The sequence below is a fragment of the Mirounga angustirostris genome, unplaced genomic scaffold (genome assembly GCF_029215605.1).
Source record: "Mirounga angustirostris isolate CCGP_5_RB_7025 unplaced genomic scaffold, mMirAng1.0.hap1 SCAF_1, whole genome shotgun sequence".
In the NCBI taxonomy this organism is placed as follows: domain Eukaryota; kingdom Metazoa; phylum Chordata; class Mammalia; order Carnivora; family Phocidae; genus Mirounga; species Mirounga angustirostris.
The window spans coordinates 153,672,953-153,690,379 of NW_026991709.1; the positions used below are offsets into that span (position 1 = coordinate 153,672,953).

A 17,427-nucleotide genomic window follows, 5' to 3' on the forward strand; every position below is an offset into this window, starting at 1 on the left:
TGTGCACACTCAGGGAGACAGAAGGGGGCGCAGTCGAGACTGTTATGAAAAGCAGGCTGCTGGGAAGTATCCTTATTTTTTGGTGTCCTGCCTGGTTGCACTTCCTGCCCCCTTGTGGAAAACCACTAGGGAGGTCAGCGACCGAATGCCCTTTCTTCTGTTGCAGCAGGAAAGAGTGCTAGCAGGCTGGTGTGCTGTTTAGACAAATCAGCTGGAAAGATGACTTTCCTCACCCAAGTCCTCATCTCAACATTTTCTACTCTGGCCCTTACCCCCTGCCCCAGGAAGAGGGGAGAATATGCCTGTGAATGGGCCAGTACCTCAAGTCAGTTCAGCTCCAAGATGACATTCTCTTAATGCGTGAATAAGACCATACACATAGCTCATTAAAAAGGGTGCACTTAGGTGTGTGCATGCTCGTTTTAATCATCTAAACTATGCGAAGGTAGAGATGGGGTCTCCATTTCTGAACGTGATCCTCACCAATTACTATGCCCTAAAATGTTCTGGAAGGCTGTGTTGGGTTTTGCTTTGCATTTTCCATTTAGTTAGCACATAACTAACTGCTTTCTGCCTTTGCTGACCTCTCAAGGAATATGGCTCGGTTACCTTTTGACGAGAAGAGAACGATCCTTGGCTAGAAAAATTCTTTAAGATTTAATTCAGCATGTATTTTATGCAGGCACCTTTGTGGGCCTGACATGGTTTCCAGACACTCACATGCCCCCGTGGTCTGCCAGGCTCATGCCACCCACGAATGTTAATTATAACTGAAAGGGGCCCGCTTCATGCAACCTGAGAGCTCCCTGGTGAGCTCCCTGGTGAACTCTGCCACAAACTTGCTCTTCTGGATTTGCTGATGAAAAGGCCTTTGTGCAAAGGAGTTTCTGCAGATCTCACCTTAGGTACCCTCCCTCCTGTGAGGCCAACTCCTGTCCTGTCCCTAAAGGAAGTTCTCTTTCAGGGGGCATGGGAAGCAAGTTTTTAGTCTTGGAGAAGCAAATTTGGAAGAAGAGTCAGTCTCTCTGTGTAATATACTTTGTTTCTACATTTCTAAAAACTTGTTCTCAGATAACCTCCAGAATATGCATGCTCATTCTGGACACACCTCAGTCCCATTTGTCTTTACTTTTTATTATGGTACCTCACCCTAAATCCTGTGGGAGTCCCACTCTCTTTTACTAATTACTGACTTTTCTGCCCCTCCCAGCAAAGCTTTCCTGCCAGTTTCTGCCCTGCCACGTCCTTGTTACACATCTTTTTTCTTGCACTCCCCATTACTGAAGATATTTGAGTGCCGGGTGACCCAGTTTTGGGTATCTAGATGCACTTCTTCATGCTTGTGGCTTACAGATTTCCAGTGGACTTGGTGAGCTCGTGGGATTAGCTGCAACCACCTAGTTGAGGAATCCAGACCAAAGCCCAGAGGTTTGGCCCAATGCAAAAACCAAAGGACAAAGCTTCTCTTTGATCTGTCCCCACGTGGGCCTCTCTACACATATGTGTCTTGCTTCCAGAGTGGACAGATGGAAAAGCATGAATGGGTCAAAAATCACATCATCGCCCCCCTTCCCGAGGGAAAACCTGACTGACATCCAGGCCTCCCCAATAGTGGAGCCGTATTCTGAAATACACTTTCTAGCGTTCTGATTAGTAGAGCCCTCAGGGGTCCTGGTTCTCTCTACATGATGGCACGAATCAGCCAGGTGACTCATTTATTCCCTTCATAGGGAAATCACTTCTAATTGGAGGTCTTTTACTGATTTAATGCACAAGAATGGATAAGTGGCTCTGTTTCATTGGTCACAGACAATCCCACATTCCCAAATCATGGGTTTCAGAACCTCAGAGGCAGAATTATTTTAGCAGGTCAGAATTCAGGTTTCTATATTACAACAATTTAGATTGAGAGGGCTCCTCTGGAAATACTAGAGGCCAGTGGTTTCCAAGGACTCACTTTCTCCAAATTTGGGGTATGTGTGGCCTTTCAGGCTCCCTGTGAAGACAGAAAACCACGAAGAGGACTATGGGATGTGTGGCAGGCCAGGGGGGTACAGGTTGTAATCTTGAATTAGGTTCTCAACAAATCCCTTCACTCTCTCCACACACAGTCTGTCTTCCTCCCCCCCCCCCCCCCCCGCCCCCTTTCTCTCTCGGGAGTGGAGAGTGGGGCAAGGCAGGGATGGTAGAGTGGAGGAGAAATCACTGATGAGATTGCAGGCTCTATAGCTATGCTGAAAATTCAGCCCTTTGGGAGTGTAAGACCGGCCTTGTGCTCTAGTCCCCTGGGAAGTCCTGCTGGTGAGGGCCACGTTCTCGACCTGTCATTACACACCTCCAGTGCCTGGCACAAAGCAGGTGCTCAGTAAACATTTGTTACATGGCTGTGCTTAGCTTTTATATTTTATTTCTAAGTGACGGGAATAATAAAAGAACTCCCTCTATCCTTCACCCAGATTTACTGATTATTTACATTTTGCCCCATTTTCACCCTACTCTGTATGTGATTGGCGTGTTGGAGACAGGATGCCTCTTCCCCCGAACGCTTCTCTGTTTATTTCCTCCGAGCGAGGGCAGTCTCGTCCATCATCAGTTACTCAGAAGCAGGAAGTGCAGTCCTGATAGTGTGCTGGTGCCTACTCCCTCGGGCCCTGGTCAGTGTGCACCAGCACTTGGCTTTCATAGCAGCAGGAGCCTGCGCTGCAAGTCGTCGTCCTGTTCGCAGTCATCTCTCGTAATTGGCACAGTTCCTCAGCCTCCCTTTGTCCTTGGATCTTTGCCGCTTTTGAAGAGCACGGACCAGTGGTTTCTGTGGGCTCTCCCTCAGCTCCTCGGGGTGGGTCTGCCCTCATGATCCGTGTGATCCGTGTCGGGTGGTATGTTGGTTTTTTGTTTGGTTTTTTTTGCTTGCTTCAAAGCCTCTGTCCTCTCTCCCTGCTCTCACCTTTCCAGGTAGAGAAGATCCGCCAGGTGAAAGCCAAGTCCCTGTACCTGCAGGTGGAGAAGCTGCGGCAGAGCCTCAACAAGCTCGAGAGCACCATCAGTGCCGTCCAGCAGGTCCTGGAGGAGGGCCGGGCCCTGGATGTCCTGCTGGCCCGGGACCGCATGCTGGCCCAGGTGCAGGAGCTGAAGACCGTGCGCAGCTTCCTGCAGCCCCAGGAAGACGACCGCGTCATGTTCACACCACCCGACCAGGCCCTGTACCTCGCCATCAAGTCCTTTGGCTTCGTCAGCAGCGGGGCCTTTGCGCCGCTCACCAAGGCCACGGGCGATGGCCTCAAGAGGGCCCTCCAGGGTAAGGTGGCCTCCTTCACCGTTATTGGCTACGACCATGATGGGGAGCCTCGCCTCTCAGGGGGCGACCTGATGTCAGCTGTGGTCCTGGGCCCCGATGGCAACCTATTTGGTGCCGAGGTGAGCGACCAGCAGAATGGGACTTACGTGGTGAGCTATCGGCCTCAGCTGGAGGGTGAGCACCTGGTGTCTGTCACCATGTGTAACCAGCACATCGAGAACAGCCCCTTCAAGGTGGTGGTCAAGTCGGGCCGCAGCTACGTGGGCATCGGGCTCCCGGGCCTGAGCTTCGGCAGTGAGGGCGATAGCGATGGCAAGCTCTGCCGCCCCTGGGGCGTGAGTGTGGACAAGGAGGGCTACATCGTCGTGGCCGACCGCAGCAACAACCGCATCCAGGTGTTCAAACCATGTGGCGCCTTCCACCACAAATTCGGCACCCTGGGCTCCCGACCCGGACAGTTTGACCGGCCAGCTGGTGTGGCCTGCGACGCCTCCCGCAGGATCGTGGTGGCCGACAAGGACAATCATCGCATCCAGGTCTTCACGTTCGAGGGCCAGTTCCTGCTCAAGTTTGGCGAGAAGGGAACCAAAAACGGGCAGTTCAACTACCCTTGGGACGTGGCGGTGAACTCTGAGGGCAAGATCCTGGTCTCTGACACCCGCAACCACCGGATCCAGCTATTCGGTCCCGATGGCATCTTCCTTAATAAGTACGGCTTCGAGGGGGCTCTCTGGAAGCACTTTGACTCCCCCCGGGGCGTGGCCTTCAACCACGAGGGCCACTTGGTGGTCACCGACTTCAACAACCATCGGCTCCTGGTCATCCACCCCGACTGCCAGTCTGCGCGCTTCCTGGGCTCCGAGGGCACTGGCAACGGGCAGTTCCTGCGCCCACAGGGTGTGGCCGTGGACCAGGAGGGGCGCATCATTGTGGCCGATTCCAGGAACCACCGGGTGCAGATGTTCGAGTCCAACGGCAGCTTCCTGTGCAAGTTTGGCGCCCAAGGCAGTGGCTTTGGGCAAATGGACCGCCCCTCTGGCATCGCTGTCACCCCCGATGGGATGATCGTGGTGGTGGACTTTGGCAACAATCGGATCCTCATCTTCTAATCACGTTCTCTAGGCTTCCGCGTGCGTCTCTCTCTCTCTCTCTCTCCTTTTGAATTTCAAAGAAGAAACAGTCTCAGGGAAATTTCTTTTTTTCTTTTGTTTAAGAGAACAAGAAAAGTACAACATTGCTTAAGTCCTACCTCATCTTTATTTTTTTACAGATGAATGTACTTATCTTTTCTGCAGGGATTGAGCCTGTGACGTGATAATTTCTATCTACCTCATAAATCTTTACATTTCCTTCTCCAGCAGGCCCTCTGCCCACCTCCCCACCCTCACTCAGTGGAGTTCACGTTCCTCTCTGACCCTTTGTGGGGCGTGATATGCACAAGCCTGGCGTCTCTGTGGCTGGGGGGGGTGGGGACTGGATGGGTGGTGGGGTGTATTCTGTAGATTGAGCCAAGGAAACATGAAAGAACTACTAAGTAAAAAAAAAAAAAACTATAAAATGTGGAAAAATAAGATTTAAAATGCTGAATTATAGAGTATTTGTGTTCTGGAGAATACTGTGTTTATGGGATTAGATTGTGTTGTGATCTTGATCTTTTTAGGAAATCTTTTTTTTTTTTTTTTTTTTTTTTTAAATGCTGCAACAGAGAACTTTTCTGTGTTCTCCTTTTATACCTCAGTGTGTATCATCCTGTTCAGCATCTTTTCTTATTCTTAGAAGATATGGATGTGGCTGTGGCTTGCTAGCCAAGAAAAGCAGACTATTCTATTCATGTTTTAGGGTATGTAATCTTTGCTTCTTTTAAGGGATGGTGTGTGTGTGTGTGTGTGTCTGTCTGAGTGTCTGAGCCATCTTATACCAGAATAGTAAAGCTGAAGATCATACACCACCACCCAAAGAAACTTTCCTTCTCACACTTTGGTTTCTAAAAAATAGATGTAGCTTAGGATTTTCAATTAAAAGTATTCTCAAAAGTTAAGTATTTTTAGTTTGTTATTGGTTATAAAGTTCAGTGGAAGGAAGAAGAAAATTAGCCTCATTCTCAGAAAGAGGGTGTCAGACCTGCCTGGCCTGTGGACTTGAGTGTGGGCCGGCGGGCGTGTGCTGAGGTGGTCCATAGAGAGCATAAGAAAGCAACAGGCTACCCCAAACTCTGCGGGAGGGCAGAGGTCAGTCCCCGACCTCTGCTTGAATGTTGTTCTGTTAATAATGCTAGGTGTTTCTCTTTCTGAACTTTTCCTTTAAAAGCACAATTTTTACCTGCTTTGGAAGTTCAGGGAAATAGAATGTTTGACAGTCAAATGAATAGGAACAACCCATCCCTACACCCTCTGCTCGGGTCACTTATACGGAGTGGTCTGCTCCCGAGCCGTGCCGTAGGACCTCATGGTTAACATGAATTTTCTCCCCAAAGGCCTTTGAATGTAAAAGATTTGTAAACCAAATTGCCCCAACCCAAAATGTAGGCTGTAATATTTTTTGTTACACCTCTGTCTCGGTACCAAAGAATGAAAATTTAGCCAGGCTCCCGCTGCAGAACTGTGGGATGGCATCCGTCACTTTGCAGGGTTGGTTTGTAGTAAGCTGGACTTGGGTACAGAGCCTTGTGCTTCTGGACATTATCTGTCTTTCACGTGGAAAGTAGGCATAGCTAATATCCTGCTTGTGAGAACCTGTATGGGTCCCTGCATTCTCCAAATACTGAGGAAGAACCACATTCCAGAGTAGCACACCTCAGGAGCCCAAGGTGTTCTCAGACGGCAGGGGCTTGCTTCCAGGGAAACCTCTTGTTCAAATAGAAGGACTAACGTCCGTTTCTGTTCCTGCATTTCAGAGAAACTCCCCTTGCAGTGGAGATGTAGTTTTAAATGAACCAAATGAAGTGACACATGGAGCCATTTGTTTTTGTCATCCCAAAAGAAAAGGAATTGATGGGGCTGGTGTAGCAAGTCGGTCAAATTGGTTTTCTCGTCCAGCTCTTTCGGACATTTACCACTTCAAGGTACCCTGTGTCCTCCCCATTGCTTTAGTTCTAGGGTTTCTGAATGACCAAAATGGGAAAAAACTCACTTCATAAAGGAGAAACGCATGCAGTAAAGGATCCAAAAATTGGAAAGTCGCACCAGACGACTGCCTCCCAGCTGCTGTGTTTCAGGGCAAGGAGGCGTCAGGAAATCTTGTTTTGTAAAACCGGGTTTTCTTTTATTGAAGCAATCTTGACTCCTTCCCCAGTTCCTGTTCGGTTGCCTTTTATTTGCCCCTAGGTTCTAAGTTCTTTGGTAAAGAGTTTGTGTAATTAAACATTTTTATTGTTTTTTATTTTGGAAATAACTTGGTGCTGGTCTTCCTCCCCTCCTCACCCCCCAACCCCCACCCCAGCCACCCAACGAACCACCCTTTAAACACCAAAGACAACTGGTTTTAAATGCTTACAAAATTTTATTGAAGAAATGGATCTTGAAAATTCTTAGAAGTGTTCTCAGAAACCTGGGATGAGTTACTTCAGGTAGTCACTACCTTTGATTCTCCCGTCTTCACGCTGATCCGTCCTTCCCAATGTCCCTGTATGTGGGGGAATTGTGGGACCTGAGTGAGAGATTTTGTTGGGTGATAGCAGTAACGTACAACTGTGTAGTTAGCATTTCTCTGTGGATTTGGTTGTTAGGCCAGGGTTTCCACACTTGACTGAAATGATCAGGTCTTAATTAATAGACTGACCAGTTTGCAGGCTCAAAGCTAGTAGGTCCTCCCCTGAAATGAGCATGTAGGTGCGTGATGCGGCCTCTCTGCCCTCTGTGGTGGTACATTTCCCCACCTTGCTGCACCCAAAACTGTGCACCACTGCCATTTGAGAAACATGGTCACACTTGGGAAGCTTTTGTTTTTAAAACACTGGCCATCTGTGGCTGCCCATGATTGACTCCTGACCCACAGGGATTGGTGCGAAGCACTTTGGAGTGTGTTTATTATACGATGTGGAAGGCTCCAAATCAAAGAAAGAGGAGGAAAGCCAACATTTGGAACTCCGGTGTGAGTGAGGCTGTAAAAAATTGGGGTTTTTAACCGGGTATCTCCTGCCTGTTAGGTGATGCTAGGGTAGGTAAGAATTGGGTGGACGAGGAGAGTCTTGAACACCGTGAGAAGATAAGGCTGTGGGTACTGCGAGGGAAGAGTATAAATTGTTTCTGTTAAGTAAATGTGGTATTCAGACAGTAATCCCCACGTGTGTCCAATCTGGTCAGGTGGCAGGGTGGCGCGGGGTAGAAGGTCAGTTTGTGTTTGGAGATGCCAGTTGGATTTGGATATGTAAGTTTGGGTATTGAGATGGCTAAAGGAGATCTAAATAACCCGCAGATACAAACCACTTTTGGTTGACAAAGTTAACATTTCCAAAGTGTTAATCTTTAAAAAAGAAAAAATCATTTCTCTGTAAATTTGGTCCCAAGAAGCAGTGCTGTCTCAGAAACCTCTGCTCTACGGTGGCTGGTAGGTGGCACATGAGTTGGCTGGAGCCCAGTGGCCCGGGCAGGACCCAAGTGTACTAATCTTTGATGGATGGATGCCCTTTTAAGTCTAACTTATTTGGGGAAACACCTACAGGGGGTACCATACACAGAATCTAAATTGTGTGTTGGGCCAAAAGAGTTGCCAGATGTCAGGCCCTTTGTGATGGAGCTATAAGAGAATGGTTTGAGATTGGCTCAGTCTGTTTTATTCTGGTTAAGCCAAAGCTTAATAATTTGAGGAGGGAAGTCTTTTTAGGCTTGAAGCAGCAGAATACTGTTTATATATGTGTTGTCATCCTCTTTGGAAGATTCTACAATTGCTGTGTTCTGGTAGATAGAGATACGCCAAAGTTATAGGCTTGTTCTTCTGTTTAAAAACAAAAATCCAGTGGTGCCAAAAAAGCATGTAGGGTGTTTATTCAAAACATCACTCACTGGTTTTCCAACAGTCTGGGGCTGTATAAAAGTCAAACTCTTAAATTGCTCGCGTGTGACGATATCCTAGAGCCAGGCCCTCCTGGGGCTCTCGCTCACTCTGGCTTCCTGCGGGCCAGGGGCTCAGGACACGCACGCACAGCAGTTCCACACCACACCGTTTGCTGTCGTTCAGTTTCTACCTCACTTTTGGCGAAAGTCATCTACCTCATGTTAGCATCTCATGGGTCTCTGAAAAGCATAGTGTTAATCCACAGGGGAGTGGGTGGGAGTGGGAAGCTAGCTCTAGAAGAAAATGTTTTTATAAATCCAGAACTGACTTCTCCCAGGGGAAACATTTGATTGACTTTGAAACCAAATATTCCTGTACTCAGGCAAATGTCGTCCTAAATCCCAAGTATTACTTAACCAATCTGCCCCCCACCCCACCCCCGCAACTAGGAATTACGCACACCATTACCTTGTTGTTCAGTATTAATGAAACTACTGGTTCATCTGACCTATTTGAGGACTTAACCTGCAAATAAAGACCTTTAGGTCTCTTTTTCTCTTCAAGAGAAAAATATTTTATATTTTGAATGTCTGCAAATCTACCCTTTTAGGAGCAATTCTAAGGGTCTAGTTGTTGGAAACATCAAGTATTTGAAGGGAATAAGAATCCTTTAGACTTCATGATTGTAATCGTACCTTTTCTGGACCCAGCAGGACGTTAGTCACCATGACATTGCGACAAGCGCTGCCTCACTGAGCAGGGACTGGTCAGGTGCGGTGCTCTTTTGTTTTGTGTTTAATATTTTTTCTACCAAAGGTAACATGTTGACGGGTTGTTCTTTCCTTTGTTGTTGTTGTTTTTGATTAAATACTTGATGAAGTTGAAGCACATTACCATGGTATACTGTATTGCCTCTCCACTCTCTTGCTCCCCTAGATATTTTTTGTTTTGGTTGGAAGAGCGGGTCCTGAGACCACTGTAATGATTGCAGATTGGGTGAAAAAGGTCATGGTGAAGCCGTACCTCAGTGATGTCTATTTTTAAAACTGATCTTACGGGTTAACAAGCCAGCCTGGTGGGATGTTTTCCAGCCATCATTTAACCAGTAATGGTTCTAAAAGTTTTGTGTATCCACACGGTCTTAGACCTCCTTTTAATGATTGTATTAACTTACAAGCTCAGGTAGTATTTTTCTTAAGGCTCTGTCTCAGAGCACACTGACTGAATGTTAACGTGTGTAGCAAAGTGTTTACTTTCTTTAAATAACCAGCTCTGGAATAGTTCTTTATGTTTCTAGCAGTCTGTGTAGTTTTTCTTCAGAGGAAGATTTTTCACATTTCTGGGGTGTTCTTGTTTTTAGGGTGGTATGGTTTCTTTCCTTTTTTCCCCCCATTCTTTTCCCCTAAACTCAATGCAGGTGAGAGGGTGGGTGGTGGGTAAGGGATGTTGTTTTTAACTAGCATGTTAGTTATAATTGGGTGGGTGGGAGGGTAGTTTTTTTTTTTTTTTTTTTTTTAATGACTCTTGCTTAATACTGTCCATTAGCTGTCATGCCCGGTCAGCAAAATAATTTTTAAGTGTAGAACACATGACTTGTTTTTTGTTTTTGTTTTGTGGGAAAGGTTAATGCAGAATTGGGGAAACTAACATGGGCATGTTGCCAGATGTTAGAATGACTAAACCTTTAAAAAAATTTTTTTTTAAATTTGTCCAAGGCAGACCTCATGTAAGGAATACGCACCACCAGAATAACTCTCCGGGCCACAGAAGCTCCTGCAAGCCCATCTGGGGTGCTGACTGCCTTTTGACACTTTTAAAAATGGGCATTGCAGTGGTGGTGCAGATCCCATCAATTAAGTGAAGAATGGGGGATCAAAGATTTCCCCCCAAACCTTTGAAGTGGATTTTTGTTTGGGGTGTGTTTTTCCACCCTCTGGATTTTTACTTTTAAATCTTAGATGTTATCCTGCGGGCTGCAGGCATGACAGGCAATGAGCAGGTGAAGAACCAATGGGAAAGTGTTTGAAAACTCGTGTGTTAGCTAACAAGGCTTCTGAATGTATCACTGTGGTCCACAGAGAAGGCTGGAGAAGGTAGCAAGGAGATGCTGTATCAGCTACTGCAGCCTTAAAACAAAGTTGGTGTCTCTTTGGACTTTAAAATTGTTCCTATGCAGCTTATTTTATTTTTGTTTAATCAAATAAACAAGAGGGTTTTTCCATGGAAATATGTGTCTGTGTGATCCTTTAATCCAGAATGAGCAAGGGTGTGTGTATTGTGCTCCACGGAAAGGAAATCTGTGAGGAGGGTGGCCCAGAGGTTGCGCTCTGGTGGATGGGCCACATTGGGTCCATGCAGGGTTTTCCAAAAAGGTGGATGCTGGCATTTTTTTTTTAAATAGAGGAAATGTTAAGTAGCCTAAATGTTTTCATATCTGTACTTCTGGATTCTGGGGGAATTGGGGATCCGGCAGCCCCAGGTCTACCTTCTGAGGAGCTGAGGAGTGGATGTCCCTGTGGAGGGATGAGTGTTCCTGTCCCACTCACCCGCAGTCCCCTTCTCCACAGATGCCCCTGCCCTGTTGGGGCAGCCTCTGCCTGGGATGGAGGGGACCAACTTTGGGGTCTAAACTTGGCCCTGGGGAAAAAGTGAGCAGCTTACTCCCGTGGCCACTCTTTGGCAGAGTACTGTAGAAGCCAGGTGGATCAAGACATCTTTTGATGGGTGCCTGGGTGGCTCAGTCGTTAAGCGTCTGCCTCCGGCTCAGGTCATGATGCCGGAGTCCTGGGATCGAGCCCCGCATCAGGCTCCCTGCTCCTCTCTCCCTCTGCCTGCCGCTCCCCCTGCTTGGGCTCGCTCTCTCATCACATAAATAAATAAATCTTAAAAAAAAAAAGACTTGAGCTAGTGCGTTCACAGCTTACTGGGAGACATCATTTTTCATTGGAACGAAGTGTCCCCCAACTTGGCTCACCTGTTGTCTGCGACTCCTCAGACAGCCTTGTTTGACCTGTGGACAGAGGTAAGCAGTGCACCAAGGTCCGTGGCTTTCTCCTGTCCCGTGTCCCTTTCCAGCTGTGATGAGTGTTCACCGGGGTTCTATTGGGCATAGATCTTACCCTCCAGTCCTGGAACAACTTGTTTAAGTGCCAAACATCAGTGCCTGGTGGAGGGGAATCTCTGCACTTCCTTTACTTGATCCCATGTCGGCAGTGAGCATTTAGTGTTTTTTTTTTTTTAGCCCCATCGATACCTTTAGCTTTGAAATCGTGACAACATCGTGAGTAGCAGTGTCCTGAAGACTCAAGCTGGGAATGTAACTTCATGGACCCTGAGCCCTGGGCCCTGTTCTGTTTCCTTTTCCCGGTCCCTCATTTCTTTCCCTCTTGCCCCTAACTGAACACAATGGGAGACACTCTCCAATGTAAACAGTTGGATGGGTGTACTTTTTTTTTTTTATTTTAAGGGAAAGGAATCTTAATCCTCTGAAAGACCCAGGTAAAGCTGCTAATAAAATGAGGTAGGACCCATTTCTGAGGGAAATGCAGAGAAGGAAGGCTCTAGAAAAATCGACACCTCATCTTTAGCTCCCACCCCTACCCCCAGGGCCCTCCGTCTCTTCCAGTGAATGAGGTGGGTTTGGAAAGACCCAAACCTCTCGAGGGTAACTATGCTCCTTTGCAGCTGGCCACTGGGGCAGCCCTTCTGGAAGGTGAACAGCCAGTTATCACCTGATATATGAGGTCATTGGAACCCACGTACATTGCTGGTGAGATTGTAAAATGGTACAAACACTTTGGGATCCATCTGGTCCTGTTGAGCAGGACCCAGCAGTGCCACTCCTAGGTGCATATCTGAGAGAATTGAAGATCTGTCCACACAAAAACTAGTACGCGAATGTTCATAGTAACATGATTCATAATAGCCAAAAAGTAAAATGTATGTCCTTACCATGGAATATAACTCAGCGATAAAAAGGAATGAAGTCCCGATAGCATGTTATATGGATGAACCAGGAAGATGTGAGAGAAGCCGACTAGGCATGATTTCACCTCCATGAAATATCCAAAGTAGACAAATAAAGTAGAGTACTAGTTGCTGGGCGCTGGGAGTTGGCTGTAGAGCGGCAGGGACTCCTATGGGTTTTTTTTTTGTTTTTTTTTTAAGGTTTTATTTAAGTAGGGACACCTGGGTGGCTCAGTCCCGTTAAATGTCTGCCTTCAGCTCGGGTCGTGATCCCGAGGTCCTGGGATCAAGGTCTCTGCTCAGTGGGGAGTCTGCTTCTCCCTCTCCCTCTGCCCCCCTTTGCCCCCCTTATGCACTATCTCAAATAAATAAATAAAATATAAAAAATATAAAAATAAAAGGGGCACCCTCCCTGTGTTGAGAGGACTGTGTGACTAGTTATCCCCGGCACGTTGGGAGCAGCAGTGATCCGGGGCCCTTTCCTAGCCAGAGTACTTCATTGTGGAGCACCGGCCTCTCCCCGCAGCCCCAGGCGGTACTCCAATGGAGGGCAGCCAGGATCTGGGAGCGAGGTGGACTGGGCAGCACTCGCAGCCAACCAGGATGTACATATGATCAAAATGTGCGCAGTTATTTTTTTTAATGTTATTTTTTCTATTTGAGAGTAGTCCTTTATTAATTGACCAGATTACAAAAATAATCATGGTAGATACCTTAGTTCCTCCTAATAAGCCTATTGATCTGGTCTTCCCTGTTACCAGCATCTTTACCTTCTACAAGATGGGTGGTCTTTTTCTTTATTCCCCCTCATGGAGAAGATAATTTGAAGAGCCCTAAGAAGTTGTTTGCTTCGTTGAAACGTTTTCCAACAGTATAGATCTGGTGCATTAGATCTTCCATGCAGATACTGCCATGTTTACCAAGAGATCGGGCAATCAATGTGTCCTCTGTCAGGAGAATGCGCTTCTTGTTGATTTTGCCATAACCACGCTTGTAGATCAGTTCATTCACTGACTTCAGGGTTGGGTCCCCCCAGGCTCTATATGGTTCCACAATCCTTAGCATTTTTAACTCAAGCCTTGTTGAACTTAACAAAGGTGCCATTGAAGATCTGGCGAAGGTGAAGAAGCTGCAACATTTTTCGAACCTTTGGGCTCACACCACTGCTACCTCTGATCCCGATGACAAACGCCAACGTGGGTTTCCGCAGGTACGTGGAAGTTGCCATTGGAATCTCAGTTCTGTACATCTGCCTATATTCCTTGTGGGAATGCTTAGCTTTTTCATAGATAAGCTTCTTCCTTGCCTTTCAAAGCATCTTTTGAGCAAACTTCTTTCTTAGACACTTGATCTTCAACTCTGCAAAATTCCAGGAACCTTCTCTTTCTTCTGCACCCCCCATGATTCCAGCTGGAAAAGAGGCTATTTTTTTTTTTTAATGTTTAAAAAATCTGTCCAATGAACAATATTAAATAGTGAAAACAAAACCTCAGGGGGGAGGTATAACTAACAAAGAATTGATAGCCAGAATAAAGAACTACAATAATGAAACAACCTAATTTTTAATTTTTATTTTTTTATATTATTTAAGAATCACATGCTTTTCTGACTGAGCCAGCCAGGTTCCCCAACATAACGTAATTTTTAAAAGCAGGTAAAAGATGTGGTTTAAAAATTTACAGGGCTCGGGGCACCTGGGTGGCTCAGTAGGTTAGGGTCTGCCTTTGGCTTGGGTCACGATTGGGCCCCACATTGGGCTCCCTGCTCAGTGGGGACTCTGCTTCTCCCTCTGCCTCTCCCCCTGGCTTGTGCTCTCTCTCGCTCACTCTCTCTGTCTCTCAAATAAATAAAAAGAATCTTTAAAAAAAATTTACAGGGCTGACCTACACTATAAGTCTGGGAAATACAAACTAAAGCAACAATAAGATACAATTATATGCCATCAACTTGATAAAAATATAAAGGTCTAATTATAGCACGTGCTGGTGGGAAATAGGAAGTATCCATAGCTAGTGGGAGTATAAAGAAAGTAGCCCCTTCCCTGGAGAATTTGTCGGTATCTGATAAAGCTGAAGATGAAGACCTATCTACGTGATTTCCCCCACCTCACCGCTCTGCCACGTCCTCTTCCTCAGACATGTTGAAAGTTTGGTTTTCGCTTCCCTGGGACAACTCCCTAAGTGTATGGTGCTAGACTTACGCTTGCTTAAAAAGGAGTTTTATGTCTCCTAGACTCCTAAAACCCAGTGATCTTGGTTTTTTTAACCTTATTTCCAAGTTTTGGGTAATTTTTATTAACAAACTCCATGTCCAGTATTCTGTCCCAGTGCATCTGCTGTATTAACTTGTTGCCAGTTGGCAAGATCCTACTTTTTTTTTTCCTATCTGAATTAAAAAATTTTTTTATTGTTATGTTAATCACCATACATTACATCATTAGTTCCTGATGTAGTCCCCATGATTCATTGTTTGTGCATAACACCCAGTGCTCCATGCAGAACATGCCCTCTTTAATACCCATCACCAGGCTAACCCATCCTCCACCCCCTCCCCTCTAGAACCCTCAGTTTGTTTTTCAGAGTCCATCATCTCTCGTGGTTCATCTCCCCCTCCGATTTCCGCCCCCTTCATTCTTCCCCTCCTGCTATCTTCTTTTTTTTTTTTTTCCTTAACATATATTGCATTATTTGTTTCAGAGGTACAGATCTGTGATTGGCAAGATCCTACTTTTGAGTGGATGCTAGAAGTAACATGGTAAGCCCTTGAGTAATTTCCTTTAGAAGACCAAATATTAAAACGAGTATCACTGGGAACCCTGAATCCACTTGGATTCAGTACAGTTGGATCCAGTGATTTCACCTTCAAGAATACGCTATGGAGAAACTCTAGCACCACAGGACATACACAGTGACCTTGGTGGTTGGCAAAGGACACACCAAGGATCTTGTCAATGGAGGGAGAGAGGAATAAGTTTTATCTATTTAATGGAAGTCAGAATGAATGACTGGGACCTCTGTGGGTACATCTGAAAATGCTATGTTGAGTGAAAATAGCAAATTCCAGAATGACTTTATAGCATACATTTTACATAATAGTTGAAAAAAAGCACGAAACAATCCTGGATATTTGTTACTGATTTCATTTTTGTTCAAGGACCATTAAGTGCCTTGGTGGGTTGCAGTGTGGATTCCTTGCTAGAGGGAGTTGTAAAATTGAAAGCAACCAATCCCCTTATGGTTACCAAAAAGTGGGGGTGACCAAGAAGATGCAGAAAACCTCAGAACTTATGTGTTCCCTTTTCTCCAGTAAAGATTCTGACTTGCTCATAAAACATGACAATAGAAAGACTGAAAGATAGGAACAATGACAGAACTTCGCATTTCTAGAAAAAATAGAGTGGTATAAAATGGGGTATATAACTGCAAGAAATATCCTTTCCCTGAGAGACCTAGCTACGTGATTTCCCCCACCTCACCGCTCTGCCGCGTCCTCTTCCTCAGACATGTTGAAAGTTTGGTTTTCGCTTACCTGGGACAACTCCCTAAGTGTATGGTGCTAGACTTACACTTGCTTAAAAAGAAGTTTTATGTCTCCTAGACGACAAACAATGCCAGTCTTTAACATTACTGGTGAACACCGGAATAAATCACTGTAAGGATATCACCTGGTGGATTATTTAGACGGAATTCAACTTTAAGAGACTAGCACTTTTCATTTGGGAAATTTAGGTATGATTTACATACAATGGATTGAACTGCTTTTGGTGCACATTTCTGTGAGTTTTGACTAGCGTATACACACATGTAACCAAAATCCTGATCAAGACAGAGAACGGCTCCATCCTGCCCAAATTCCTCTGGTGCTTTGTCAGTCCCGACACCAATCTCAGCCCAGACGGTCACTGCTCTGGGTTGTTTCCTTGCTGTTTTCCCTCTCTTTTGTTTTTTTCCCTCTTTTTCTTCCTCCAGAATATCACCTGAATAGAATCACTGGCTTCAGGACTAGCTTTTTCTAAGTGACAGTAGGTCTGCCAGAGAAATAATAGTTCAGGCAATGATGACCTTTGGATTCTGTATTCTTTCAGGATGAGCCTGACAAAGTGAAATAACTCAGACAATATGGAGCCTGCCTGTGTCGCAGATTTGCTCAGCCCATTAATGAAGGAATAGAAGAAATTTAAAGCCGGTTCAAAAGAGGACAGGCAAGGTGGGGAATACTGGTCAGTAGGGAGAGGAATGCTGGTGTAAGATCATAGTCACTCACAAGTCCACTTACTGGTCTTCGGGGCAGCGCGGTCCTTGGGTTACCTTTGGTCCCAGACAGGGATCCCTTGCAGTCTTCCTCAAGCTAACCTCTAACTTCACAGGGAGAGCACGGGCCTCTCTTACTCTCTTATTATTACCCAATAGTAAACAGGGAGTCAAAGAAGTTACATTTCCCTAGCGTGTAACATGCCCCTCAGGGGTCATTGTTAGATGGCTCTCCTATGACCTTGGGAGGGCCCTCAGTGATCTTGGTTTTTTTAACCTTATTTCCAAGTTTTGGGTAATTTTTATTAACAAACTCCATGTCCAGTATTCTGTCCCAGTGCATCTGCTGTATTAACTTGTTGCCAGTTGGCAAGATCCTACTTTTTTTTTTCTATCTGAATTTAAAAAAAATTTTTTATTGTTATGTTAATCACCATACATTACATCATTAGTTCCTGATGTAGTCTCCATGATTCATTGTTTGTGCATAACACCCAGTGCTCCATGCAGAACATGCCCTCTTTAATACCCATCACCAGGCTAACCCATCCTCCACCCCCCTCCCCTCTAGAACCCTCAGTTTGTTTTTCAGAGTCCATCATCTCTCGTGGTTCATCTCCCCCTCCGATTTCCGCCCCCTTCATTCTTCCCCTCCTGCTATCTTCTTTTTTTTTTCCTTAACATATATTGCATTATTTGTTTCAGAGGTACAGATCTGTGATTGGCAAGATCCTACTTTTGAGTGGATGCTAGAAGTAACATGGTAAGCCCTTGAGTAATTTCCTTTAGAAGACCAAATATTAAAACGAGTATCACTGGGAACCCTGAAAGGCAGGGAGGCCTCTTAGGCCCAAGGATAAGAAGCAGGCCTAAAAATTAAGGAAGATATCATTGAAATCCTCCTAAATTCTAAATTCATTTATT

General features: G+C 45.7%; 1 protein-coding gene and 1 pseudogene across 1 annotated transcript in view; one reads left to right on the top strand and one right to left on the bottom strand.

Moving 5' to 3' along the window:
* TRIM71 (tripartite motif containing 71) overlaps window positions 1–4,981 on the top strand; it is a 67,205-nt gene extending 62,224 nt beyond the window's left edge. The window contains exon 4 of the mRNA XM_045863762.2: window positions 2,953–4,981. Within this exon, the coding sequence (XP_045719718.1) occupies window positions 2,953–4,404 (1,452 nt within the window). The 3' untranslated portion in view covers window positions 4,405–4,981. The remainder of the gene's footprint in view (window positions 1–2,952) is intronic.
* A 7,986-nt stretch (window positions 4,982–12,967) lies between these two features.
* On the bottom strand, window positions 12,968–13,616 carry LOC123834718 (large ribosomal subunit protein uL30-like; annotated as a pseudogene).
* Window positions 13,617–17,427: the final 3,811 nt, after the last annotated feature.